The sequence below is a fragment of the Hippichthys cyanospilos genome, chromosome 2 (genome assembly GCF_059441005.1).
Source record: "Hippichthys cyanospilos isolate Australia breed blue-spotted pipefish chromosome 2, RoL_Hcya_1.0, whole genome shotgun sequence".
Lineage (NCBI taxonomy): Eukaryota > Metazoa > Chordata > Actinopteri > Syngnathiformes > Syngnathidae > Hippichthys > Hippichthys cyanospilos.
This window is the reverse complement of record NC_142370.1, coordinates 19,060,942-19,086,967: the sequence shown is the minus strand read 5'-3', so window position 1 is coordinate 19,086,967 and position 26,026 is coordinate 19,060,942. Positions and strand designations below refer to the sequence as shown.

General features: G+C 41.2%; 3 protein-coding genes across 9 annotated transcripts in view; 1 reads left to right on the top strand and 2 right to left on the bottom strand.

Annotated features, from left to right (window-relative positions):
* Positions 1 to 5: 5 nt before the first annotated feature.
* Positions 6 to 6,222, top strand: LOC148427727 (haloacid dehalogenase-like hydrolase domain-containing 5). The gene is made up of 8 exons (XM_088409119.1): positions 6 to 304; positions 937 to 1,140; positions 1,234 to 1,346; positions 1,443 to 1,536; positions 3,474 to 3,507; positions 3,626 to 3,800; positions 3,873 to 4,061; positions 5,112 to 6,222. Exons 1-8 carry the CDS (start codon positions 191 to 193, stop codon positions 5,506 to 5,508), a joined length of 1,320 nt encoding a protein of 439 aa, XP_088265245.1. The 5' UTR covers positions 6 to 190; the 3' UTR covers positions 5,509 to 6,222.
* Positions 5,653 to 9,602, bottom strand: gp9 (glycoprotein IX platelet). The gene is made up of 2 exons (XM_088409120.1): positions 9,384 to 9,602; positions 5,653 to 7,215 (listed from the first exon to the last, which is right to left on the bottom strand). The coding sequence occupies exons 1-2, from the start codon at positions 9,476 to 9,478 to the stop codon at positions 6,486 to 6,488; spliced, it is 825 nt and encodes a 274-aa protein (XP_088265246.1). The 5' UTR covers positions 9,479 to 9,602; the 3' UTR covers positions 5,653 to 6,485.
* Positions 9,603 to 10,023: 421 nt separating this feature from the next.
* iqsec1b (IQ motif and Sec7 domain ArfGEF 1b) overlaps positions 10,024 to 26,026 on the bottom strand; it is a 104,889-nt gene continuing 88,886 nt past the window's right edge. For 6 of the 7 annotated variants that reach the window (XM_088409108.1, XM_088409109.1, XM_088409112.1 and 3 more), the window contains 8 exons: positions 25,254 to 25,393; positions 24,502 to 24,531; positions 22,882 to 23,007; positions 22,698 to 22,797; positions 22,097 to 22,258; positions 21,659 to 21,835; positions 14,375 to 14,424; positions 10,024 to 13,296 (listed from right to left, as the gene is read on the bottom strand). In XM_088409108.1, the coding sequence (XP_088265234.1) occupies positions 12,757 to 13,296; positions 14,375 to 14,424; positions 21,659 to 21,835; positions 22,097 to 22,258; positions 22,698 to 22,797; positions 22,882 to 23,007; positions 24,502 to 24,531; positions 25,254 to 25,393 (1,325 nt within the window). In that variant the 3' untranslated portion in view covers positions 10,024 to 12,756. The remainder of the gene's footprint in view (positions 13,297 to 14,374; positions 14,425 to 21,658; positions 21,836 to 22,096; positions 22,259 to 22,697; positions 22,798 to 22,881; positions 23,008 to 24,501; positions 24,532 to 25,253; positions 25,394 to 26,026) is intronic. The other variant, XM_088409115.1, reaches the window with a different exon arrangement.

Below are 26,026 nucleotides of genomic sequence, written 5' to 3'. Positions count from 1 at the left end.
TTTTTTTCCTTTGTAGCTCTACGGGTGTTGCTGGCGGTCGGCTTTCCCTGTTCTCTCGGACGCGTCATGTGACGTCACAGGGCCTCGCCCAGTCACATTACGGCAGAGAACGTCAGAGGAGAAAACAAGCGGCTGGAGTCAGCCGGCCGGGTCGGGCTCTGTTCTCCCGGATCAGCGAGACGTTCGTGAAATGAGGGGACTTCTGCCACTGTACCGGGGCCTGTGCTCCGGGGGCGGCCGTCACGCTAGGCCAAACGTTGCGGCAGTCGGTTCTCGCTGCGGCTTTTGCGGGACTAACAGCAAGGTACGCTTGTATATATATATATATATATATATATATATATATATATATATATATATATATATATATATATATATATATATATATATATATATATATATATATGCTTTTCAGTTTTGTGAAGTATCGAATCGACGCACAATGTTACGTGTGTTTTTAGGATGTGCATTGGTGGGGACCGTAAGAGAACACTTTGTTTTCCCCGGTGCTTCAGTCACATTGCTGCACTGTTCCCAGGTTTTAGAGCTACATTTTTACACACGACAACACAAAGTTGTTTTGGCGCACCGCAACAATATGTGCTGCTAAAGCTCGAGGATGCGTCAAAATCGTTTGTAATAAATGACAAACCAGTGCCACTCAAGGTGATGTCTAGCTGTCCTTAAAACTATTCAAGCTTGAGACTACTAGGCGTTCATTGGAGGTACATCAATGCGATGAAGGCTTCCTGGATCCGGTCATCTTAATCATCAACTATATCAACGTGACGTGATTTATTATTACATATTGTACCAAAACCAAACGGTCCCACTCACATTATAGTTTAGCTGCACTGTGATGCGTGCAGGTTGTTCACTTGTTGACATGCAAAGCGTCTGCGAAATGTTTTTTTCTTCTTTTTTCCTTTCTCTCAGCCACAGCCAAATTTCGGTTTGTTATTTGACATTGATGGTGTGCTTCTCCGGGGAAGGATGCTCATCCCTGCTGCTAAAAAGGCCTTTGAGAAGTTGGTGGATTCACAGGGCCAGTTTGTAGTACCCCTGGTTTTTGTTACAAATGCAGGCAATTGCCTCAGGCAAACAAAAGCAGATCAGCTCTCTCACATCCTTGGTGTACATGTGAGTATGAAGTACACATCGCTGTAATGATTGTTTGTCATATAATAAAAACTATAATCTTTGTTCACCGCTCACGCTTTACCAATTTTGCAGATTACACAAGATCAAGTCATCATGTCGCACAGTCCATTGAGGATGTTCAAGAAATTCCATGACAAGTGTGTGCTGGTGTCAGGTCAAGGACCAGTTTTGGAAATTGCCAAAAAGTATCCATCATTCATTAGCGTTCGCTTCTTTTTGTTAACTGTTTAAATAGCAGTAGTTTCAATAGTTTGTATCCTTAATACTCTCTCCCTCACCAGCCTTGGCTTCAATAATGTCATTAGTATTGACATGCTGAGGGAGTCATTCCCTCTTCTAGATATGGTGGACCACAACAGGAGACCTAAACTACCGGTGAGAGTCACAGCTATTCATCAGTTTAGCCATTTAGAATGACAGCTTTAAAATCATGTTTGTTGCACTTGCATATCATAAGGAGGGTGGAAAGCAAGCAGCTATAAACAGCAATGTAGCATTACCGTATACTTGACTGTCTAGAGAGAAAATGTACTGTAGAATGGACTAATAGAGAGGTTAGTCTTTAGGGAGAAAAGAAGAAAAAAACAATGTAGTTATTTACATATAGATGGTATTTGAATAGATTCATTTTACTAGTATTTTACTTCATTTTACACGTATAATGACCATGTACATTAGTACAAATTGAAATAATTTCAAGATTTTTTTACATCCACTCTTATTATTACATATCTGGATGTGTATGTCAGAAAAGAGTAGTCCTTGTTTTGCTTTATTCTTTGCTTTGAACTGATTAAACAAACCTTGATAAAGGCCACTCTTCTCACACATCGTGTTTAGTGTCTTTGAATTATTGGAGGTATAGCTTTAATGTTCTGATACTGTGATGTAATTGTCCAGTTTGTAAAATTATAACTCATGAATACTGAAGATACTCTTTTTATACCTAGTCATGACCCACACCCTTTTCCATCTAGCCTGTTCACGTGTGAGATGTTCCAAATTAGTGTTTTTGAGGATTCCTCAACTTTGTTTCCCTTGTCCCAGCTTGTTTGCAACATGTTGCAGACATCACATTCAACAGTAGAAAAAAAATACTTAATGAGTTTAAGTTTTGCAACATAGTGCAGACATTACATTCAGCAATAAAAAAGCTAACGAGTCTAAATATTAAATGTCTAGTAATGGGCAGATGTAGCTATCTGAACGCTGCACGCTTTCCATCTGCCTGATTCATTAAAAGGTTCACCTTTTGAGAGGCTGCATATGCACGCGCTGGTGGCCAAAACATTGATTGCCAACAGCCTGCCCCCCCACCCCACAGTCTGACAACAGTGCGCATGAGAATAGTAACTGGATTCAAAACACCCAAATTACATTTTATAGGATTCATTCGTGTTAACTCGTCATAATTAATTTGTGGTTACCACTTGACTTGGATTTATATGCACCTTTGCCTCACTTAAAGGAGATGTCCGTTTTTGCAAATAGCATTTTACTTATTATTTTGCCGATTTGGGGATCTGTGAGATGACGCTGCACTTCCAAAGCGAACCTACTAGTCACCCGAGAAGGATAAAACACAAACAAATAATGTCACAACAGCAAAAATAACAGGAGAACAACAAATATTTAGAATGAGAATATACAGAAATGTTCTTGTAAGTTAAATAGGTTACTACACTGAAAAAAATACTGATTGCATATACTAAATTCTATTTCTTGAAGTGGTTGTTCAAAATCACATAAACTGGAACCAGAATTTTTGTGAAGTAGCTGTATAGTCTTCTTTCAATTCAAATTTTTTTTCCCTCTATATGTAACATTAAAATACACAAAATACTACTTTTAACATATTTCACTGCATATGATGCATGCTATCTTGGGAGAGTTTCACTCACACTGTCTTATATGGGAACACCTTTTTTTTTGTAGGTATGGGGGGACCGCTATGAACAAATGTAGTTGTCAAAGGAAATTGGCTAAATTCCGACAGGACAACCAACACAATATCTGTATATTCCTAGTCTGTTCACGAATCGAGCCGGCACAGGTGCCACTTTTCATGACAGCAAGGCTTCATACATCATAACAATGTAATTTTTCTAGAATTAATCACGTTCCAAAAAAACGCTTCAGAAATCCCACCTTGGATTGTTCGACACACACTTTGAAATTTCGGCACATTTTGACCCAGCCTTAAATACCTTGTTGTTGTTGTGTATTCAATTAAATGTCTTTAAGATATAGAAATTAACCTTTAAGTCTGACGCATACGTATATTAATTTAAGGCGCATTCATTTCTTTGCAGTCAAGTCTTGTTGGTAACCTTCCCAAGGTTGAGGGTGAGTATTCTTTACCTCACTGAATGAGCTGAAAATGCCTAATGGCTTTTGATGTCACATTTAATGATCAATCCACCATGCCAAGGTGTTCAGATGTATCTATTTTCCATCTATGCAGCTGTGGTTCTGTTTGGAGAGCCAATTCGATGGGAGACCAATTTGCAGCTCATCATTGATGTTTTGCTCACCAACGGTAATCTCAGTAGCCTTCATCAATCCCGCAATACACCTCACCTGCCACTGCTGGCTTGCAACATGGACCTGATGTGGATGGCCGAAGCGCAGTCTCCAAGGTACGTACACTTGAGCGGCAAGTTTCATTGGTTGGAAATGTTTTTTTCATACTCTGTCCCTTTTCCGTCAAGATTTGGCCACGGCACATTTCTTGTGTGCTTAGAGAATATCTATAAGAAGATCACAGGTAAAGACCTCAAGTATGAGGCCCTGATGGGAAAACCAAGTGAGCTGACCTACCATTTTGCGGAGTTCCTCATCCGAGGGCAGGCGTTACAGAGGCAGTGGAAACGTCCCGTTACGTCCCTCTATGCTATAGGGTAAGACACAAGCAAACAGGGAATACCATACACGACAATATTAGAGCGTGGCCACCGCTTGAATTGACAATGGAGCCAAAGACGCTTTGTTGTTCCCTTGGGCTAAAATAACTGGGGGGCCCCTGGGTGGCTGTCCAGTTAACACAATGATTATGACTCCAGAAATAATTATTTTGACGGTCAGAAAATCACCCACAATATTTGAGATTCATCAACCAATTGAATTGTTTGTCGATTGCGGCATATCGCACCGTCAAACAGTTGATCTTATAATAACTATCAACGGCTTACATTGTGAGTTCTTTCAAATAAAAAATAAAGACATGATAGTGCAATTAACTTTGATTAGAAGGTGTTGTTAGTACCAGTACTTCGAATGTTTTTTGTAACAACGGAACAACTTATTTTGAAGGTGATACCGTGGCCCACAATTTGTTTTAAACTGACACCAAAAACTACACACTCTGCATAGCTGCTAATACATGAGATTGCTAATGCTATGAATCTATCTATAAATAGAAAATGAAATATGCCACCTCCATTATATAATTGTGTGTGGGACAGCAGATAGTGAAGTTCGAAAAGGTTCATCTAAAATTGTCCTAAACCAGTCATAAGCTCGCTTTTGTACTCATACCTTGTAAACACTTTGCCGGAAAGACGTTTTCAAACCTGTCTGTAGGGATGTAGACATTAATGTTGCGCAGCGTGCATGGCCATAGGGGAAGTGAAAGGCTGAAAAGTCATTGGTCAGAAACAGGCAGAGAAAAATGAAGAAGCCAAACATTGGCCCTTAAATGACAAACATGCTTCAGCTTCCAGTTTGAAACTCGTTTTGCTCGTAATTGTGCTCTGTTTTAAAACTCGTTTTGTGCTCTCTTTGAGACTTTGAAGTGCCACCTTTGGCTTCTCCAATGCACTTGTTTTGTTTATACTACTTTTCTTGTGCAGTTACAAGTAGTGAAGGCAAAACTAGATACAAAGGAAAACCACAACAAAAGAATTCTTTTTTTAGCCATGAAGCCATTACAGCTGAAATCGCTCTTTTAGGGACAATCTAATGACTGACATCTACGGCGCAAACTTGTACAACCGCTACCTGGACGTGAGAGTTGCGAGAAAGAGTCCGAAAGCCATGGCCAAGATGGCGGCCGCCACAGGCTCCACCACGGCGCTGCCTGCGGAGGATGACGCCGACAACATGTGGGAGAGTGAGCTGGCGATGCCCGCCGCCACTTCCTGTAAATCTGTCTTGGTCTGCACGGGTGTCTACAACCCGACGGCCGAGGTGCCAAATGACGCCAGCCGCTGCATCAAAGAGACGGTTTTCCACGGCCACCGGGACTTTCGCTTCGACCCTGCGCTGGTGGAACCGGGCCACATTGTGCAAGATGTGGCTGAAGCTGTTGAGCTCATTTTTGAGATGGAAAAGTTTTTGCCCCAGTAAAGGAGATTGAAGGAGGTTGGACTCCCGCCCGCCTGTTACACTGTGTCGACGTTGCTTAACCAACTCAGAGGGCTCTGACGTGATCTTCAAATACTCATCAGTGGGACAAATATTAGGGGAAAAAAAGCTTCTGATGCACTAAGCTGCCCTCACTTGTTTTATTTTCTTTTATGCAACTGCCTCATTTTACTCAGCTAAATATTTTTTAGACCTGATAGATGTTACAAAACCCGAAATACTATATTTGTTACAAGAGTTTACTAGTTTCATCAAGCATTTCAAACATTGGACCATTGTTGAAGCCAGCTGTGAGCACTAAAAACGTTTACACGTTTTAACCCTTAAAACTATGCATGACAAGAAACTTGTACTGTATCAACAAACTGCTAGATGTGCAATATTGTCTCCAAGTAATTCTGCATTGTGTGTGCTTGTAAGAAACCTGTCCAGCATTTTCATCATTTGATCGTGTATCTTTACATACTTGTTCAGTTACATAATGTGAACGCTACCTTTAACATCAAAGTCTTTTCATAATCAGCATTTGACCACTTAGTGTATTGTGCATTATAGGTACTGTAACTAAGGAATCATTGCAATAGTTTTTGTTTTCTTTCGTCAGCCAGTGGGATCTGGTCCAGAATAATGTTAAGGTACCATATTTGTCAGACTATAGAGGACTTAAAATCTGGTTTAATAAAAAAGAAAAATCAAGCGTGCCTCATCAGGTGCACGTGTAAGAATATTGATTATAAGTTGCATAAAGTTTGACATATTTGCTGCATTTCCTGGAATCTGCAGTGATGCACCTTATAACCCAGTGCAGTTATTTTTTTAGGAGAAGTTATTTTTTTGAATGTTTGCACTCTGTAAAGACGTATACAGAAAATACATTTTTGGGATTGAATGAGTCGTAGAAGCTATACGAGGAAGTGAGGATTGCCTCATTTAACAAGTAATGTGTTCAAATGGGTGTGTCAGATAGCTTTCATCTTAATATTGTGTTTCTTATGCAACACATCAAGTACTTGTGGTAGTAACTCCATGCTGACAGGATGTCTTTCCACTTCCTCAGCGAGAAGTTGACAATGTTCATTGACAGCAGAAAGCCGCCTCCTGTGTCTCATTCTCAAGGGATGCAAAGAGTCAGCCTGGAGTCCTGAGTGTTTTTCCTCAATGTTAAGAGTGAAGGTGCAGTTTTTGGCTAGTCTCAGACTCCATAGAAGTAGAATAATGAGGCAGCAAAGAATAACTCCCATCACAACCGCAGAGGTGAGACTGCTGCAGCCTCTCGGGGCGCATTGCATAAAGTAGTCATCGGTGAGTTCTGTGATAGCTTTCTGAGCCACTGAACTGGGACTGAAACACCTGGGCTCCTGGGAGACTGCAGCCCTGTTCCTCAGCAGCCAATTCCTCACGTATTCAATGCTGCAGTCACAGTGGAAAGGGTTACCGGCCAGGGAGACACTTTGAAGCCCCGCCATTTTGTCAAACAGGCCGGAAGGGATGCGGGTCAGGCCGCTGTTATGCACGAGGAGCTCCGTGGTGTCTGATGGCAGAGGAAGCACCTCCCGGAGGTCATGAGTGGTGCAGTTGACTAGCAAACCAGTAGGCTGGAGGGCTGTGCATAAGCAGGCCTGACCAAGAGAGGGCGCAGTTTGCAGTGTAGCCCACAATAGAAGGCGCGATGTCAAACCAGAGAGCATTCTGGAAGAAAACAAAACAAAAAAAAAACGCAGTGAACTATAAAACGCTTGATCAACGACGTCACCGTGGAAATGCGCGACATAGCTTTACTATAAAGTCAGCCCCATAGCATAATTGCCATCCTCATCATTTTAGTGTTTTTGGAAAAAGAGACTCTTTCTCCCCCCATATTCGATTATGCATCTAGTTGGTGTTTTATTTGAAATAATTGAAAAAATACTTTAATTTTCCAAAAACAGAAATATGATTCAAGGAATGATGCAATGTATAGCCGACAAATAATATTGAGCTTGCTTTTGCACGACCTCAAGTGTTCAAAAAGCTGCCCCCCAACTCACATGCGCACGCGCGCACTGAGAAAACCTTGCTTTGGAGGGATTTTTGCACAGTATAGTAACTAATGCTGGCGGGTCACCATTTTGGAGGGCTGAGGGCTATTTTAATTTCAATGCGTATACCGGTATGCCGGAAATCGGAAAGTAGATGTCAATCTGTAGCAATGGAGTGGTACAGCAAGACTTTGGACAGGCGAGTGAGTGCAGTAAATTGTGTTAGATTGTAAATTTTATACATATTAACTCTTCCAAGAGATTTAGTATTGAGTGTAATTACGACCTGTAATTAATTGATCTACTTAATCTCTTTGACCTCACCTATTCCCTTTTTTTTAAAAAAAAAATGTATTTGCATTGTATTGTTGTGAAAGATTAAAACCTTATAGTGCGCCCTGAAAGTATTCACAGCGCTTCATTTTTTTCTATATTTTGACATTGCAGCCACATTCCAAACTCTGTTAAATCAATCTCTTACCTTAAAACGCAAAATACCCGATTATGGCATTGAAAAAGTATTACTTTTTCTTGGACAGTTTTTGTATTTATTTAAAAAAAAAATCATATCTGCATAACTATTTACAGCTTTTATACTTTGTTAATCCACCGTCAGCAACTATTACAGCTTCAGGTCTATTTGAATAGCATGCGTGAAGCTCGACACACCTATCTTTAGGCAGTTCTGCCCATTCTACTTTGCATTCATTCTCAAGCTCTATGGGGGGGGGTGTCTGTGCGCAACCATTTTCAGGTCTCTCCAGAGATGTTCGATCGGATTCAAGTCTGGAATCTGGCTGGGCCACTCCAGAACATTTACAGAGTGGCTCTGAGGCTAACCCAATGAGGTTGGATGTGTCCTTTGCCTCGATGTCCTGTTGAAATATGAACCTTCGCCCCAGTCTGAGATCAAGAGCACTCTGGAGCAGGCTTTGTCCTTAAAGCTTTGTATATTGCTGCATTCATTTATCCTTCTATACCAATTAGTCTTCCAGTTCCCGTTGCTGAAAAACATCCCCATAGCATGATGCTGCCGCCATCATGTTTGTAGGGATGTAGGTATTAGCCTGGTGATGAGCAGTGCCTGTTTTCTTCCAAAGATAACACGGCTTTAACATCAAAGAGTTCGAACAGGATTTTGAACCAGGGTTAGGGTTTCAAATTATTGTGTTAAGCTTGTGTTGGGGTTTCAAACGTGTGTTACGGGTTCAAAGTAGGGTTTCAAACAAGGGCTATGTCTCATAAGTGGTCTTTAAGGTTTGGGTTTCAAAGTGGTGTTTCAAACTGGAGTTAGGATTGAGAAATATATTTTCCAACTAGTGTTAGTGTTTGAAAGTAGGGTTTGGGCTAAAAGGTAGTGTTTTAAAAAGGCTAGTATTTCAAATTAGGTTTGGGGGTTCAAATTGTGGTTAGGGCTTAAAGTGTACCTTCAGAGCTCAGAAGAAAAAAGATATTATGCCTCCCTCACCCCACCAAAAAATGTCTCACTCACAAATGTCTCACTCAAAATGGTGTTTAAAAAGCAAAAAAAAAAAAAAAAACTTCACTAGTGTACATGGTGTTGTTTTAGCCTTACTATACACGGTTATTTTATCATTTGTCGAAAAAAAATGTTTTATGATGAATGGCACATGGTTAATTTTTTGGGAAAAGAAAAACATTTGATCCCATTCATGTAATTTTTTAAATAACCCTTAATTTTTATTTATTTATTCTATTTAAGGGATTATCACAATGCAACATAACAAATGCATTCAGAAATGCTATGACTATGTATGAGAAATTAGGACATTTTAATTGGTAACGGCAACATTAATCAAACAAAAGAAGAAAACAAACCTTTCAGGGTCAAACCACCTGCGGCGTTTTTCATTATCTCTGTACCCATCCTTGAATTCTTCATAAACATTTACTGTTCTGGTCCAGTTTTGCATTGAAAGATTAAATAATACAGCTCTGGCACTTTCTTCATGAACCAGCAGTGTTACGAGTCTCTCACTGACTGCTACGATGGTGGTGAAGTGTTGATGGAAATCCCTCTGTTCGAATGAGATAAGAGTTTATCTTAAAAAAAAAAAAAGATACCAGAGCCAACGAGAGGCGTTCACACGTTCACGACTAGTCTTACAGAGTCTGAGCTGCACTTGCTGTGAGGGCACTTCAATTTTCAGTGGTATCCTCTGAAATTCTGTGTGTAGTACACTTTAAAACGTCGAACTTTTAAACACATAGAATCCAAAATCGTGTCTTGAAACAAAAAACAAAACAAAACAGTAATTTCTGGCAAAACCCAGTGACTGAAGAAAAAAACGTGACAGTAGGTAGCAATTTGTTGTACCTGTCCTGCATTAATGTTCCAAGTGTACCTATAACCTGCAGGTGGCGTATTGGCACTGTCCTCAAATGAAATTAAAATCCACTGCAATGCCCAATAAATGAAATCACTCATGGTGGGCAGGTATAAATGACAAAACCCAAATCATAAGTCATATATTTGTTTATTTTGCGTTCTCAACATTGTCACAGTTGAAGTTTTACAATAACTGGGGTCTTACTGACTCACTACTCACTGTACAAACAGAATGCACACGTAAATGAGGCCATTCTTGTGATTTCCATTTTTTTTTTTACCCTTTAATGAGTCTCACACCAGACCGAACAGCTCGCGATAAGATGCATTTGTCTGGTGTGTGTATGTCGTGTGAGTGAGCGCATTTGCACGGAAGGAACATGACGGAAATGGCAGCGAACTTTCCTAAGTCTGCTTTTGAGCTCTACAGCAATTGTGGGTTCCCGAAACAATCGATATGTTCAGCTCTCACTCATTCTCTGAGGCCATGTTTGTTCAGGATGATCAAAACTGCAGATATCAGAATATAGTATGGATCATATTCACACTATGTACAGGATCATACTGTATAACCATCAACTTGGTCCCTTTACACCTTCATAAAGATAAATTCTCCTTGCAAGCCATTTGCACATTCACATCTCATATTTACACAATGAAAGCCCTCAGCGAAAGAAGTGCAATGTTCTTCATGTTCATAATGTACACACAATGGCTTTGTTGATGAAATGCATGCTGAGATTCAATATTAATCAGCCTAACACCTAGAACAGCAAGAACACAGCAACACTGGTGAACTCCAAATCATAAACAAACAAACAAAAAATATTAAGCCAGTTTCTATGATAGGCTGATTCCCACCCCCTTTTCCCCCCTTCTCTTCGTCTCACAGTGAATAGGACTTGTGATGCATCAGATCCATGCAGTGCATTGTTGGGGTTCCTTCTCACAATGAAATGACTGAAGACAACACACACCAAACATGAACGGGACACAAAGGTTCTAATCATATCAGAAAATAGAACTCAATAGAAAGACACATTCAGCTGATCGTTCCAGTCCGATATGTGAGAACCGGGAAGGTGTTAATTGCAATGATGGCCATGGATTTCTTTGTGACTCTTAATATACATGTACATCCTGAATATTGGAGCAAATTGCCTACCTACTGTTATCGATGTGCACACTAGAATAGACTTTTATTTTTTGAATGTATAAAGATATTCTTTACATACTCCAGGTTTCTTTGTTTGGTTTACATTTCCGTGGTATAACTACATTTATTGAAACAAAACATTTTATATGTGCTTATCCAGCAAAATATATCTGCTCAGCCCATTAAGTACTACAGTATTCCTTTAATATATACACACATTCCTCCTCTATCTTCTCCTTGTAGGTATTTATAGATTCCTAAAAGGGAAGGGGGGAGGGGGGGGGGGGGGGGGAGGGGTATCTATCACCTGAATCTCATCCTGCACAAGACTTCCACTCTCAGTACAAGTCTGCATTTATGGAAACATGATTGCACTTAAACTTGCTATGGTAACACTGATTTGTTATACAATGTGCAGAGGACAGCCTCACATCAATAACAGCACATGCAAAAAAATCACTAGACATTCCACCGGGCTCTGAGCCTGCAGCAAGCGCTAATTTAGACGGGGGCAAAAAAACAAAACGAAAAACAAAAAAGCAAAATAAATAATGACACAAAACAACTGCACAAATCTTAGGGACGCTTTGCTTGTTCCTAATCAGTATAAAGATATTGCACGTATGATACAAAAACAAATACTTCACTATTTAAGAACATTTAAGTCCCTCACCCAAACCTACTGGCGAGGAAAAAAATAAAAAATAAAAAGCGGAAAAAATATTCCGGTAAAATTTTGTAGTTGGATTGAATGTGTGGCGGTGGCAGCAGCTGTTGCCACATTACTCTTAACAGGCACTGGTCCACCAAGCCGCCGTAGAAAATATCATTTTATGTGCTGCAATGACCAACCTGTACTTGAAAGTGGCCGCGGACAAGAAGCATCAATGTTGCCAATACGCAACAATTGCAACCTCAAAGTGCCTCTTGCTCTTTAGGAAAGGCCAATCTTCCAAGATAGATTATAAACTTATTTCACTGATTCCGCATTAACAGCTTGCTACCCCAGAGTCAGTATAATACTGATACTTTTTGCTGATAATAATAATTGTAAGTATAATCTTACAAGTTACGCACAACATACTGTACAAGAAGTCTTGACTAAATAGATTATGCGTTAATAAATTGGCACATTTATGTATGAGCGCTAGGAGACAACACATGGAGTTGTCATCTACAGTAAACACAGCACTAGAACTAATATGACGTGGCTTACCTGTCCTCCGTAATAAGTCAAATGATTACATCTTAATTACAAGTGAGCTCCATCGGAGGCAAGGACAGGGAGCATCTGTGGGACTTGCAAACCGGAAAATTGTTTGTCACTGATTTGCCACGGTGTCTTTCCTCACGATTATATGAAGGCGACATAGGCTGTGGAGGGGGGCAGCCCAGTGATGTGTGCGCGCGTTGCTGCGAAAACAACAAAGGGCATCTTCCTGCACAGAGCCACCCGTGAACCCAGACGAGAGGGGGGGGGGGGGGGGGGGGGGGTGGCAAACCCGGAATCCAACATAATGGTAATAAAGGCCCCTGGTGGGAAATTGTGGTCCAATCCTGCTTCAAAGTTGATGTGGAGGTGTATCAGCGTCAGCAATTGGTTGCCATGGCAGCAGCAGTAAAACACAGTGGACAGGCCATCGAGTCGCGCGGTCAGTCAGTACCTTTGGTGTCAGAAACCGTCCCCTTTGCTCGCGCTGCTGTCATCACACCACGGTGCTGATGCCGCTGTGTTTGCTTTTGTGTCCGGCAGCAGGCGCGGTGCCCGCTTGCTGGGTGGTGTGGTGATGGGGCCCGTGCTGGGAGTGGGCGCCGTGATGGGCGTGCTGGCTGTAGTGGCTGTGCTGGGCGAGCTGATGCGCGTGCGAGGAATAGGCGGGGTGCTTGTGGTATTGCGTGTGCGGCGGGGGGTGGTAGTGGTGGTGGTGGTGGTAAGGCGGCGGGTTCTGAGGGACTTGGCAGTACTGCGGGTGGTGGCCGGCATGGTGTGGCAGCTGCACGCCGTGCACCGCCTGCGCCGTGTGGTGCAGGTTGGTCGGGTGGGGCTTGTGGGATATGAGCGTGGGGTGGCCGGGCGGGGGGTAGGGGCCGTGGCTCTGGGGCGGCGCTTTGCCTCTCTTGCTGCCGAAAAGCGAGCCCAGAATGGAGGTGGATGCCGAGGGGGGGAGGGGGGGATGGTCGCGGGTTGTCCCCTCACGCGGTGTGGTGGCTCTCCGGCGCGTGTGCGGGCTGCTAATGATGGACCCCTGCGGAGGATAAAGGCGACAGCGAGAGCGTCAAGACATGGAGCGCAACCTCAGCTGGTCTGAATTTTCTTATTTCAAGTAGCAAAATGTTTTCGGGCATGCAAATGACAAAGGAAAACGTCTCCATGGTCTGCGGTGGAAGCAGTTGGACTCGGGTAGTATCTGAAAGCTGACTTGAGAAATGTCACAGTGCTAACGTATCTGGAGAGGACGTGTGGCAGAGTCACCCATGCATCTTTGTTAAAGTAAACGGAGGTCACCGCTGGCTCGCATGCAGAGGACGTGACGGGCCAGCTCATCATCCACACGTTAGCATTTGCGTAAAGGTCAAAGGGAAGGACGCGTCACGACAGGGCCCGACTGCTGCCCCTGTTGTGGATACGCGCGCATGAACGCTCGTCCTCCGACTCCTGCTTCAGCCCGGACTTAAGGAGACCCGCGTGAGGCCTTTGAAGCAGAATGACATTTTTCAGGGTCCCGGACTTGAACGCAACACACATGAGCTCATGGGCGTATGGTGCGACAGAATGACCAGTAAATGAAATCCACGTCATTATCAGAGTGCCCGGCAGTAGATTTCAGAGTGTGAAAGCCCCAGTTTTCCAGCCTTCCTGATGTTACTGAGAAGTTGTGGGTAAAGAGAGCTCTGGACAGTGAGAGAGTCTACAAAAGGCTAGTTGGTGTCTTACTGAGCTAGCGCCTGAGAAAAGAACAACCAAATGAAAACCGCTTTGGATGGGGATGAATGAAAGACAGAGACAGGAGACAAGGAAGGGTCTAGTCGAGTCATGCTTTGCTGAGGGCGTGTCTTTTGGTCGAGTGGCATGACCAAAACCGGAGTTGTTTGGCTTCCGAAAAAAAGGGGCGCGGGATCAGAAGCAGGCAACCCGAGCATGCACACTACATGGAGGCAAGCAGGTCAATAAAAGGCATCCCAGGAAGAAAAAATATATGATCCAAACAAATGGACTGAGTCTATGAAGCAAAGAAGGTGTCAGACCAAAAAGGAAATGGTGTGTTTTCACAGTGCACATCATCACATGAAGAGTAGCTTGGAGACCAGCTGCTTCCAACTTACTTCCATATTGCTGTCTAGTGATCCTGCACTGCTGCGACGCCCCCGCTTGCCTGCCCGAGACATGCAATACCACAGATTAGAGATCGACAGCAACTACAGATGCTTAGGCTTCCTGCCGCTCGCGTAGGGGGAAGCGCAGCGTATTGTGACTGTGCGTAAGGGCCCGTTATGGGCGGGAGGCACCGACACCCATATGAATGGACTAGCGACGAAGCGAAGAAGTGAAGCCACCGGAAGCCATCCCACTTTGCCGCCCGCTCAGCCCATCTAACTTGAATGCATTCAAGTCTTTTTACGTTACTGCCGGTCTCGGCCGCAGAAATGCCATCGTGTGTGGCAGACGACTGCACTGGGAGGAGTGCCACAGGCGCATTTTATGTGTAAGAATTCAATTTGGAACTTTCTCTTCACAGGTTTATCTGGAAGTGCAACTCCAAGTGTTGTCTGCATCACGTCCGATCCATCAACAATGAAATGAAACCGAAGACTATCGAGACGAAAATTTGCTGGCAAATGTCAACCTAACCTTTATCGGTCACAATTCTGAGATGATATACAGGACTCTGAACGGTCAATGCTACTGCTGGGTATTGTGTCTTAAAAGTGTATTGCGAATATTGTAATATAGCAAAGGCGTATTGCGATATATCGGGCAATGTTTGTAAGAAATTATATATATATATATATATATATATATATATATATATATATATATATATATATATATATATATATATATATATATATATACATGACTGAAAAAAACATAAGGAAATGATTAGAAGAAACAAATTCTATGTATTCTTTTTCAGAAGCCACACATCATTGACATCTATGAGCACATGTTAAACATTCCTTTTCAAAAAAAGTAACATGTCCACATTTTTTGATTTCAAGCTGTGTTAATATTTCCCCAGCAGTTCAGAATGCGCTTTCAGATGGCACTGATGTGGCAGGAATATTATATTACTATTACGCAACATTTGTCCTTTTCTGACATTTTTGCTCTTCAACTGTAAAAGAAACAGATCTGTAACGTCACTCGCGTTGGTGGAAAAAAAATACGACAAAAATCAAGCAGAAATGTATTGTTATAATTTATCAAATATAGTGAAATCTTGAGATACGGTTGCTTCTGTACAGGTTTTTTCTTCGTATTACGAAAATGAACGAAACTTGAAATTTCAAAACTCCTATTTGAATTAAAGGCAACACAAGGTTCTACTTGTTAGTATGGCTGCTCGTTATTAGTCTGATATTACTGCGCTGTTCTGGAACACATACAGGAGCTTCGTACGGACGACATGAACACGAGAAGAAAGACCGAGATCTAACCACAATGGCAGAAACGAAGGAAATGTTATCTTTCTATCATTCTGCTGATTGCCCTCTGCCACCACTCTTGCTTTGGAACATCACCTCACTCGAAAGGTAAGGTACTGTAACATTTTAATGTGGTGCTTTTGAAACGCAAGAGTAATGATTTACATGTAAAACATGATTCATAATATGACACAAATCACAATAGGAAAGCCGGCCCGGAGCAGATTGAGTTAAAAAAAACAAAAGGAAATATTACGAAAATAAGGCGTTTCGGAACCGATACGCGATATATCGGAAACGGAACGTTTTATTGCAATACGCGTATTGCGTCACTTCCTATCGCAATATGTCGATATTGTCGCCCAGCGCTAATCGATACGAAGAATGAAGTCTTTGTAGTCTTTGAGGCTCTCGTTTCTCCACGCCAGGATCGTAGTGTGAAATTCACACTAACAACGGGTGTTTCAGCAAAAAAATAACGCAGGTTATCAGTGAAAATAGCAACGTAAGATAGCTGCCCTCTAGCTTCAGCCGCGAGGGGCCGGCTGATAGTCCATTCATATATAAAAGCCCACGGCGGGAAGCGGCTGCACAGTTGGTACACTGGATGTTTCTCAATATGCATTCTCGTGTACTGGAGAAACATTGGACCACGGACCACATTGCGTTCCGATGCAAAGTCTAGGTCGAGCTGTTTAGGTAACAGGAGGAGCTCTTGCTGCTAACTGGTGCAGTGGCAAGTTCAGGTTGCCAGCTATCCCAAGGCGCATTGCTTTTCAATCGATCGCCTCAACAGCCGTTCCCGGCGATCGTTCCTTCTTTCGACCTGTCGCTTCTTTGCTATTGAGAAACAGTCACAAACCGCTATGTTTTTACTGAGAGGAAGCATCCTAGCACAGGTTAGAATTTAAAGCGCATGTATGGCTCAGTCTTCATGACTCGGTCAATTCGTATAGGTGAAGCTGGATAGGCCAAGAGAACGCCCGCCCCTAAAAATAAAATGAAAGAAACCTTTCTCGCAGGTTACCAACATTTTGGCCCAAGCTGTCGATTAAATGTAAGAAGCTTTCCAGTCTCAAATGACCAAAACAGCCTCAGTGACAGTCACAAAGGAGGGGATACATCAAAAGCAATACAGTGGCTGTTACACATGGGATGTACAGGCATAAAGAGGTCTGAGGGCTGTTGTTAGGCACACTCAGCCAATGATACACGGCCAGTAATTACACATAAACAGGAAAATACCTGATGTGTATGGAAATTACGGTCAATACAAGTGGAATGTAGTATGGCAGAAAAGAAAAGAAACCCCCAACAGGAAGCATCCTGCAAGGAAAAGAAGGGCGAAGGCAACAAACGTCGTACATATTGACTGATCTATCACTTTGCGTTACAGCTTAAACAACAGAGACACAGACCCTTGGATCGGATTTTGTTATCAAGAGAATCACTGATAACGACATCGCGTCGCTTTTTTGGACCATATCGCAATTGTATTGTAATGTACAGCCATCGTGTTCCAACTTTGTTGTTATGAATCCTACAATGCCCGGGCCTTGACTAACTCTACTAGATGCTAGAACAGTAGCTACCGGGGCAGATTCGTTATCCTGACGAATACTCATGAGAAAGAAAGGGACACGATTGCTTGAATTAAAGAAAATGTAAAGATGCAAAGTGTTCGGGGGTGAAAAAGTGAAGATGAATGAACTTGCTCATCGTCTCATGGTCGGTGGTGAAGGCTGTTTCTCAATTGTGTTTATCATGATCGAACAGATTTAAGAACAACTTAAATATCATGAAACGATGCTGTTTGTATTTTTTCTTTGGCTCTAACCGATCATTATAAAGCGGAGTGACACAGCTGGGTTGCTATGGCGGCAGAATGTTGATCGATTGGAATAGATTAGATACTATGTTCATCTTTGACAACAGTTCCTAAAAAGAGAGTACTCACAAATAATATATGCGCTTCTTTGCTGCACCCATGACATTTTCAATTCTATCCAAACATCTGGTCTTAATCTTTAATTGATTAATGTGCAAATACATTTAAATGTGCACCTCACACCGAGCAAAATGATTGAAAATATAGCTCATACCATCATGGAAAAATAAGCTACTGAGCACCACACATCCACCAACATGTTGCAACTGAGACCATACCGTGTCATGTACTCATCTTTCTATTTATTGGAAAAGCGTTTAAGAATCAGATGGCTCCAAAAAATGAGTGTGGACATTTTTCAGAGGGTATAGGCAATGACGATCATCCTAACCGCAGACTGCACATGTGCATTGTCGTGACATTTTCAATGGTTTGTTTTCTACTTCATGAATATTCAGTAGTTGTATATAAATACAGTGTCTTTTTTTTGGTCATCAAATGACGTTAAGGTCAACGGACAAATTTAGCTGCATGATTGATAAAAGTGCGATTTTCTCAAGCAGAGTCAGAATAATGTATGCGGTCGTTATTCACATTTGATTCATCAACCAAAAACTAGGAGGGTAGTCACAGTTGTAGCTGGATCATGTCATTTGTCTTTCCTTTTCTTCCGTGTGTGAAGTGCAAGTTTGTGCTGAGTGAAATCAAAAACAAAAAGAGACAAATGCGTTTTCACAAGTTATCAAGCTAAGTGTATACAGTATGTAGAATAGCTTCAGGCTACAAATGGCTTGAGGAAAAATAGATCCTCCACTACGTCGGTAATGGAAATAATGGAGAAAATTGAAACTACTATAGATAATAAAGAATTTACATTTGGCATTTTTCTAGATTTAAAGAAAGCTTTTGATACTATAGATCAGTAGTTCTCAAATGGGGCTACGGGTACCTCTGGGGGTACTTGAAGGAACTCCAGGAGGTACTCGAGATGTTAAACAAAACAAGCAAAGATGCAAAATTCCTTTAAAAATAATCATTGAATTAATTAAATGTTTTTTTTTTGGGGGGGGGAAAGATCTCTATTATGATGCCAGAAGAGGACACTTTAAGTTGAATACATTTTATTGGAGAAATACATATTTATAATTATTTCTTTTTAAGAACAGGTCTAAAACCTTTAGTTGATTATTTTTATATGGACAAATATTTATTAATAATTAAGATATTTCTTTGTGATAACAGATCTCTATTGTGATTCCAAAAGAGGACACTTAATGTTTCATATTTTTCTTTGTACAAATATTTATTTATAATTATTTCTTTTTGAGAGCAGGTCTGACACTTTGTTGATTATTTTTTATGGACAAATATGTATTAATAATTAAGTTAATGATGAATTTTTTTGAAGAGATCTCTGCCGTAATCCAAAAAAACACTTTTTGCTTAGTATTTTTCTGTGGACAAATATTTATTTATACTTAATTCTTTTTTAGAACGGGTGGCCCACTTTATGTTGATTATTTTTTGTGGACAAACATTTATGAATAATTAAGTTATTTCTTTTTGATAACAGATTTCTTCTCCGATCCAAAAGAGGACACTTTGTGTTGATTATTTTTTTTGTGGCCCAATACAAATAAAGTTTGAAAGGTTTTAAAGTTTAATAAATCAGATACTGATAACATGTTTTAAGTTTTTTTTTCTTTTTTTTTGCTTTGCACTGGTTAAGGGGGACTGAAAACATTTCACATGGGGTACTTCACCGCAACCACTGCTATAGATCATACTGTATTCATGGGAAAATTAGAGAGGTATGGAATGAAACCATTGGTACATAAATGGATAAAAAGTTACCTAGATGACATAAAACAGCATGTATAACGTAATAATGAAAAATCAGACCAGGTAAAGATAACACATGAGGTCCCTCAAGGATCCGTGCCTGCTATTATTTGCCAACGTTATACTGCTTTGGAGAGAACCTTGAAAGACTTCTGACGACTGTGGAGGAGGAATTACATATTTTAAAAAAAATGGTTTGACACAAACAAACCATCTCTGAAAAGTTTATTATCTTTGGCACGAGAAAAATTATACACCAAGTCAAAATCAGAGTTGATTCAACTACAATAGAAAGAATAAATGAAATTAAATTTCTCTGGGATTTAATAGATGCAAAACTAAGGAAACACCAAATTGAACAAGTTAAATGGAAAATATCTAAAACCTGTACCGATGGTTTTAGATATTTAGGTATTCTTTAAAAAAACAAGGATTCCTGAAATTAGGATCATTACGTATATTATAGAGTTCATTAGTATTGCCGTACCTTACCTACTGTGTAGAGATATAAGGGTAATTAATACAAAAAAAGCTATAAGAATACAGTCCCAATGCATTCATTATTAATTAAATTAAATTTGCTCAAATATTTTGACTTGGTTGGATTGAAAACAGCACAAATAATATATAACGTAACAATCAACTGCCACAGCATTCAGAAGATTTTTTTTTTTTTTTTAAAGAGGGATGTTACAATCTGAGAGGCACAAGTGACTTAAAAAATCCAAGACAAGAACTTAGAAAAAGCAAAGGTGTGTCTCTCTTAAAGGTGTTAATTTATAGAACAATTATGGAATAGATCTGAAATAATGTGAATCATATACAGTCATATACAATGTTATTTCATTTAATTTGTTTTATTTGAATTGTCTTTATATGTTCAACCCAATCAAATCAAAATTGAAAAAATCAAATCAATCTAATTTTGACACTACATGGAGGAGAATACAGTTGTTCACGTATGTGAAATCGGCGAGCCATGAGATACACGTTGCTTGTCAGTGTTCTGCATGGTGGCAAATATCAACTTATCTTAAGGGCGTCCTATCATGGAAATTCACATTTTTGGAGCTTCTAAGCATCTTACAATGGTCATTTATCACGCTAAACACCCTCAAAGAGTTGTTTGCCCCCAATGAAGCATTTTAAAAAATTCCTCACGTCTTCTGCACTCTCCAAACGGCCCCGCCCAAGCAGATAAAAATGGCTCGCGAGGGGTACGGTGACGTCAGAGCGCCTCTAGACAGCCACCGCACTGCCCGCGCATCGTGAAAACGCTACTCGAACAGCCGTGGCTAATTATAGTTTGTTTTACAGTAGAACATGTCAAAGTGGCGAAAATGTTGATTTGGAAGCACACCTCCAGCCAACTAGCAGGCGTTTGTGATCATCCTTTCACACAGGACTGCACGGAGAACTCCGCCAATACAAGAGTTTGCGTTTTCTCGCTGTGCCTGTGCAGGTTTCCTCCAGGCACTCGGGTTTCCGCCCACATTCTAAAAACATGCACGGTAGGGATATTGGACACTTTTAACTGCACTTAGGTGCGATTGCGAACGCAAATGATGGTTTGGTTTTGTGTGCCCTGCAATTGTCTGGCAACCAGCTCAGGGCGTTCCCCGTAGATAGCCGAGATAGGCTCCAGCACGCCCGCAACCCTCGTGAAGATGAGCGGTTAAGAAAATGGATGGATAGATGGATCAATGAATATTGATTTGATTTTAAAGGGTGCAAAGTAACCGAGGCCAAATGTCATATTCTTGTCAGTCACAACAGAACAAAACGACCTCACTTTATTTGCCAGAGCAAGACCCACAAGGATTTTAACGACAGCTAAGTTCCTGGATTCTAACTGCGGTCACGCTGTAATGCTATATATCTGTTTTTTGTCACTCACGCACGCTGCCATTTGCAGCTTTCACCTCCTCCAGTATAGTATGCCACATGCTAAAAAGTTCACGTATTTACTTCAAAGTACCTATGTGGATTGCCTGGTACTTGCCTACCATGCAAACACAGTACAACCAACATTTACTCGATAACGGCAGGCCACTTTAGGTCATCCGGACATATGAGGTAAACCAAAGTATCCAACGGGCGGGAGAGTGGATTTAAAGGTGAGGGGGCTCGAAAGTCAATGTAGCGTGCAGTGAAAGAACATTTTGCTAGCACGAATAAGTTCTTTGGCTTGTAAAACCCTTCGAGGATAGACAAAGCTGCAAAGGGGGCACCTGCTTCTGAGAGATCTCGCAGGGAGCTGCTGAGGGCGCTCCTCTTCAGCCCTTCGCCCATGGCATAGGTGTCATCCAGGCTTGCACGATTCATACCGCCATTCCCAGTCTCTTTCTTCAAGCCGGAGCTCTGCGACATGCTGGGCCTCACCACCCCCTTCTGCTTCTCAAGCTCGGCTGGGAAAATAATCAAAAGAAAGCCTGAGCTAAGTGATGGTGACTTGTGTGTCCACTCGGTGATAAGTCACAATTGTTTGCTATGCTGTGTTATTTTTGAAAATGTGACCGCCTGAATCTACAAGTATAAGCTGGTCACAATTGAAGCGCCAACATAACGTCCAGAAAAAGCCCATTACTTTATTCAACCTCTGAACATTTTAGATAAGACAAAAACGGAGGGTGCAAGAGAGAGAAAACAGAGGGAAAACATCAGCTCACATTCTATTCTGTATTTCTCCATTTCCTGAACCTCAGCGATGGACTCCCGTAGGTCATCTGTGAACTTTTTGCGGTCCTGGGGGTTGGGTGCGTTAAAGTTGATGAGAACTTTGATGTCCGCACCTGGGATCGCTGATGTAAGTCTGATTCCATTTGGGTAATCTGCGGAGAGGAAGCTTTATGAACACATGTCCTTGGTTTTAACTAAGTTGACTCAAAATTGACAAAGGTTTGTTTCTTTCTCTGTAAAATGTAGGAGTAATGTAGTAGTATATAATACATAAAGAGGTACGCGGCTAGAGGAAATGGATAGATGGCTATATATATATATATATATATATATATATATATATATATATATATATATATATATATATATATATATATATATATATATATATATATATATATATATATGTGTGTGTGTGTGTGTGTGTGTGTGTGTGTGTATCTACACACGTGGACAAAATTGTTGGAACCCAGACAGACTTATAGCAGTGCCAAATCCATGCCAACACGGCCGAACATTATGCATACTGTACATACTTTTCTCTGAAACGTTTATCAGATGACCCTTCACAGCTGGAGGAGCAGTGCTTACATTGATTTTCAAACAGCATGACTTGCATCCCATAGAGAGAGAAGGACTGTCTGAAGCTGTATGTCACAGAGTTCTTCTTCTTTTGGAAAATCTTGGTCACCTAAAAACACAAAGAGTCAATCTGGTGAGAGCTGGTCGACGAGAGAGAAAACTTGGGAGTAGAGTTGGCCCTGGGGGCATTTACCACAAGTAGGTCATTGAACAGAAAGATCTCCCGTTGATGCAGGCCCAGCTTCTGGAGCTTGTTTGGATCTGGCACTTCAAAGAGGCGGCAGTAACACACCAAGCGGCGATGGGGCAGTGACAAAACCTTTGGGTAGCAAAAAGAACCCATATTATAGCATCAGTAGTGGGTCAAATGGCAGGAATGACTCTTTGAGAAAGAAAACGCTTGACTCATTTTGCTTCCACCCCACACCAGGGGGCAGCAACCTTTTTGAAATTGAGAGCAATTGTTTGGGTACCGATGAAGGTAAATGGCTACTAATCTTGCTCATATGTTCACATAAGATCAAATCAGCATCTTCCTGTAAACCTTCTCCCAAGTGTTTGCATTTTGATTTGATTAAGCAAAATTCCTTAGAAATAACAATGCTTAGCCCCCTGAGCAGGCCTTGAACCACTGTGAGAATGTCTGACATTGCTCATAAACCGACTTATATCACATAACGGAGGAGGGTCTCGGGGTATGTTTGCTTTGGCTATCTAAGGGGCCAGCTACGGCCCTGGACTGAGCAAGTCAATGTGTGCTCTTTCGCGGCGTGTTCATTGATGATGCAATGCAGCTGGAAGCTGCAAGAACTCATGCGAACAGCTTGACATGATGCTGTCGATCAACACTTAAACATATGTCGCGGACTATTAATGTGCTCCTACTTAGGGGATTGCAGAGGTGAGAAGCGCCGTCCAGCGCGAATGCGAGACAACGAAACATCTCCAGCTGACATGTTGCCGAACCCATCACAACTACTTTTGCATTGAACTTATTTACATGTGATTTTTTTAATATCCTGAGCAACACGTCTTACAGACATAACAGTTAGCATATACTGGACTTGTCACCTGGTTAATAAACAAGCCACAACTCAACAGAACTCACATGTAACCCTCCGAATGTTGGTGCATCAACATCGTAGTATCACTGAAAAGAAGCGGAGGGATTGCGCCGTGTGACAATGATTACACTTAACACAGTGCATATTTTAGTCTGGAAAGCTCCCCGTACTTTTACCATTTACTGCTAATAGTGACACCTTTTTCTTCACACTCCATCAACCACGTACCAACTTGGCAAGCGAACCTTTTTTGGGGTATGAGGCGAATATGAAAATATAAAACGCAAATACAAATAGTGTTGGATTTTTATTGATGCAGTGTATACATGTACTTATGCAGAGAGGGCGAAAGCTGAGCGGAATTGTGGAACCTTTGTCTAGAACTATAAGTTTGAGTTTTCTTAAGTTTTCTTTCTAAATGTCACTTTCCATTTTGACTAACCATTTAAGAAGTACAAAACAAAAATGTTGGGTCATTCATGCTTTTGCAAGTAGGTATTAAAACCCATCTGCTCCCTTTGATAGAAATAATGCATTTTAATTAGAATTTTTAAGTAGGATGGGGTGTTGAAATGTCACCATTTGTCAAACTTGTTTTATATGATAAAAAAAAAAAAAAAAGTATACATTTTGTATGAAAAGCAATGCGATGTTGTTCTGGCTCCTGAAAGATGATATTGTCACGTTAGCTTTTTTTCAACTGTTCAGGTAATGATCAGTGTAGGGCAGATTTTGTATGGGCAACTTACACATCCCAGGCCATGATGGAGTGATCCGATCTAAAATAAAAAAAAACACAAAAGCATAATGAGACAAATCTACTTTGCACTGTATGTGTCGATGTACAGCATGATCATGAATTGGCACCATTTTAGATCGACACAAAGGGGGTGTGCGAAAAACTTAACACGGTCGATACAAAACAAAACAAGTCCCATAAACGTACTCAGCATGAAGCCCTCGATGACTATAATATTAACATTTTTCTAAAGGGATTTAGCTTGTGTGCTCCTAGGACAATCCCACCACTAAGCGCGATGTACGAGGAGGGATTAGTTTCTTACTTACTGGTGCAGCTGATTTCATCCCGCTAAAAAGACAAAACTGTCTAGGAGGCAGCATTACTTATTCACACCGCTGCACGTCAGATATGCCATCATTTGCACAATCATTTGGAAAAGCAACCCAGAGGCTAGGACCTTGATAATTAATACACAAAAATTGAATGACATTTGGGCTGGTGAGTCAGTAATACACTGCACTTGTGGCAGACCTTTGCATTTTAAAATGTGTTTCCCTGCGGTACAGATGATAATGTGCATGGTTTTAATTGGACAAAAGCACTGGCTGACAGCGCTGGAGGGCTTGGAGGTTAAAAAGTGTATATGACGGCGTCACTGGATCTTTGTGAATACATCTCTACCGTACTTTCATGATGGAAAAACATTTTTAATTTAAGGGGCCATATAGAATGACCATTATGGAAAGTGATGCCACTCACTGGTTTCTTCCCAACAATGAGCTTCTCAACCTTCTGGACCTGTGACACATGGTCTTCATTGGTCTTCAGTTCTCGCTTTCGGATTCTCTCATAGATTCCAACCAGAGTCTCCCTGGGTATATCTTCACCATCATCTACACCTGTCGCACAGAGAACCACACTTATACAATCAAAAGAGAAGGGCTTATGAATTACTGGTAATTTGTATCAATGTTATCTGTTGCCTGGAGGAACTGGACCTTTTATTTGGAGGAATGGGTCGGTGCATGAGCCACTCACACAATTAACTATCAAGACCTTTCAAACACAGCAGGTCCCTCAAGCATCAGTAGGAATTTAGCCTTGATAAAATATGAACTACTATTTGCTGAAGGCCATGTTGGGTCGTTTTACTTTGACAATACACGGGTGTACTTATTTGGACGTGACCCAAACTACCTCAGCCATTTTGTATTAGTACAACTGAGCCATTCGAACGTATTATGTCTGAAAATCCAAACCAGAATGTGGTCTGGAGATTATTGTTGAAGATTAACGGGAAAGTCTTTACAATAATATGTGATGTGTAGCCCTGCGGCATTCAGATTAATAGCTGCATTTATGGAGCATGAAGCAGCTCAACATGTTCTCGAATACATGAAGTGTAGGTATACTGGACACTCCAAATTGCCCTTAGGTGTGTTTTGAGTGATTGATCATTCATCTCTGTGTACCCTGTGATTGACTGGCAACCAATTCAGGGTGTACCCCACCTGCTGGGATAGGTAAGCGGT

Coding starts and splice junctions, on each gene's coding strand:
- LOC148427727 (XM_088409119.1), top strand. CDS start 191: ATGAGGGGACTTCTGCCACTGTACCGGGGCCTGTGCTCCGGGGGCGGC. Junction 1,347..1,442: donor GTTTTGGAAATTGCCAAAAA/GTATCCATCATT, acceptor CTCCCTCACCAG/CCTTGGCTTCAATAATGTCA. Junction 1,537..3,473: donor ACAGGAGACCTAAACTACCG/GTGAGAGTCACA, acceptor ATTTCTTTGCAG/TCAAGTCTTGTTGGTAACCT.
- gp9 (XM_088409120.1), bottom strand. CDS start 9,478: ATGCAAAACTGGACCAGAACAGTAAATGTTTATGAAGAATTCAAGGAT. Junction 7,216..9,383: donor AGGTGGTTTGACCCTGAAAG/GTTTGTTTTCTT, acceptor GTTTTCTTCCAG/AATGCTCTCTGGTTTGACAT.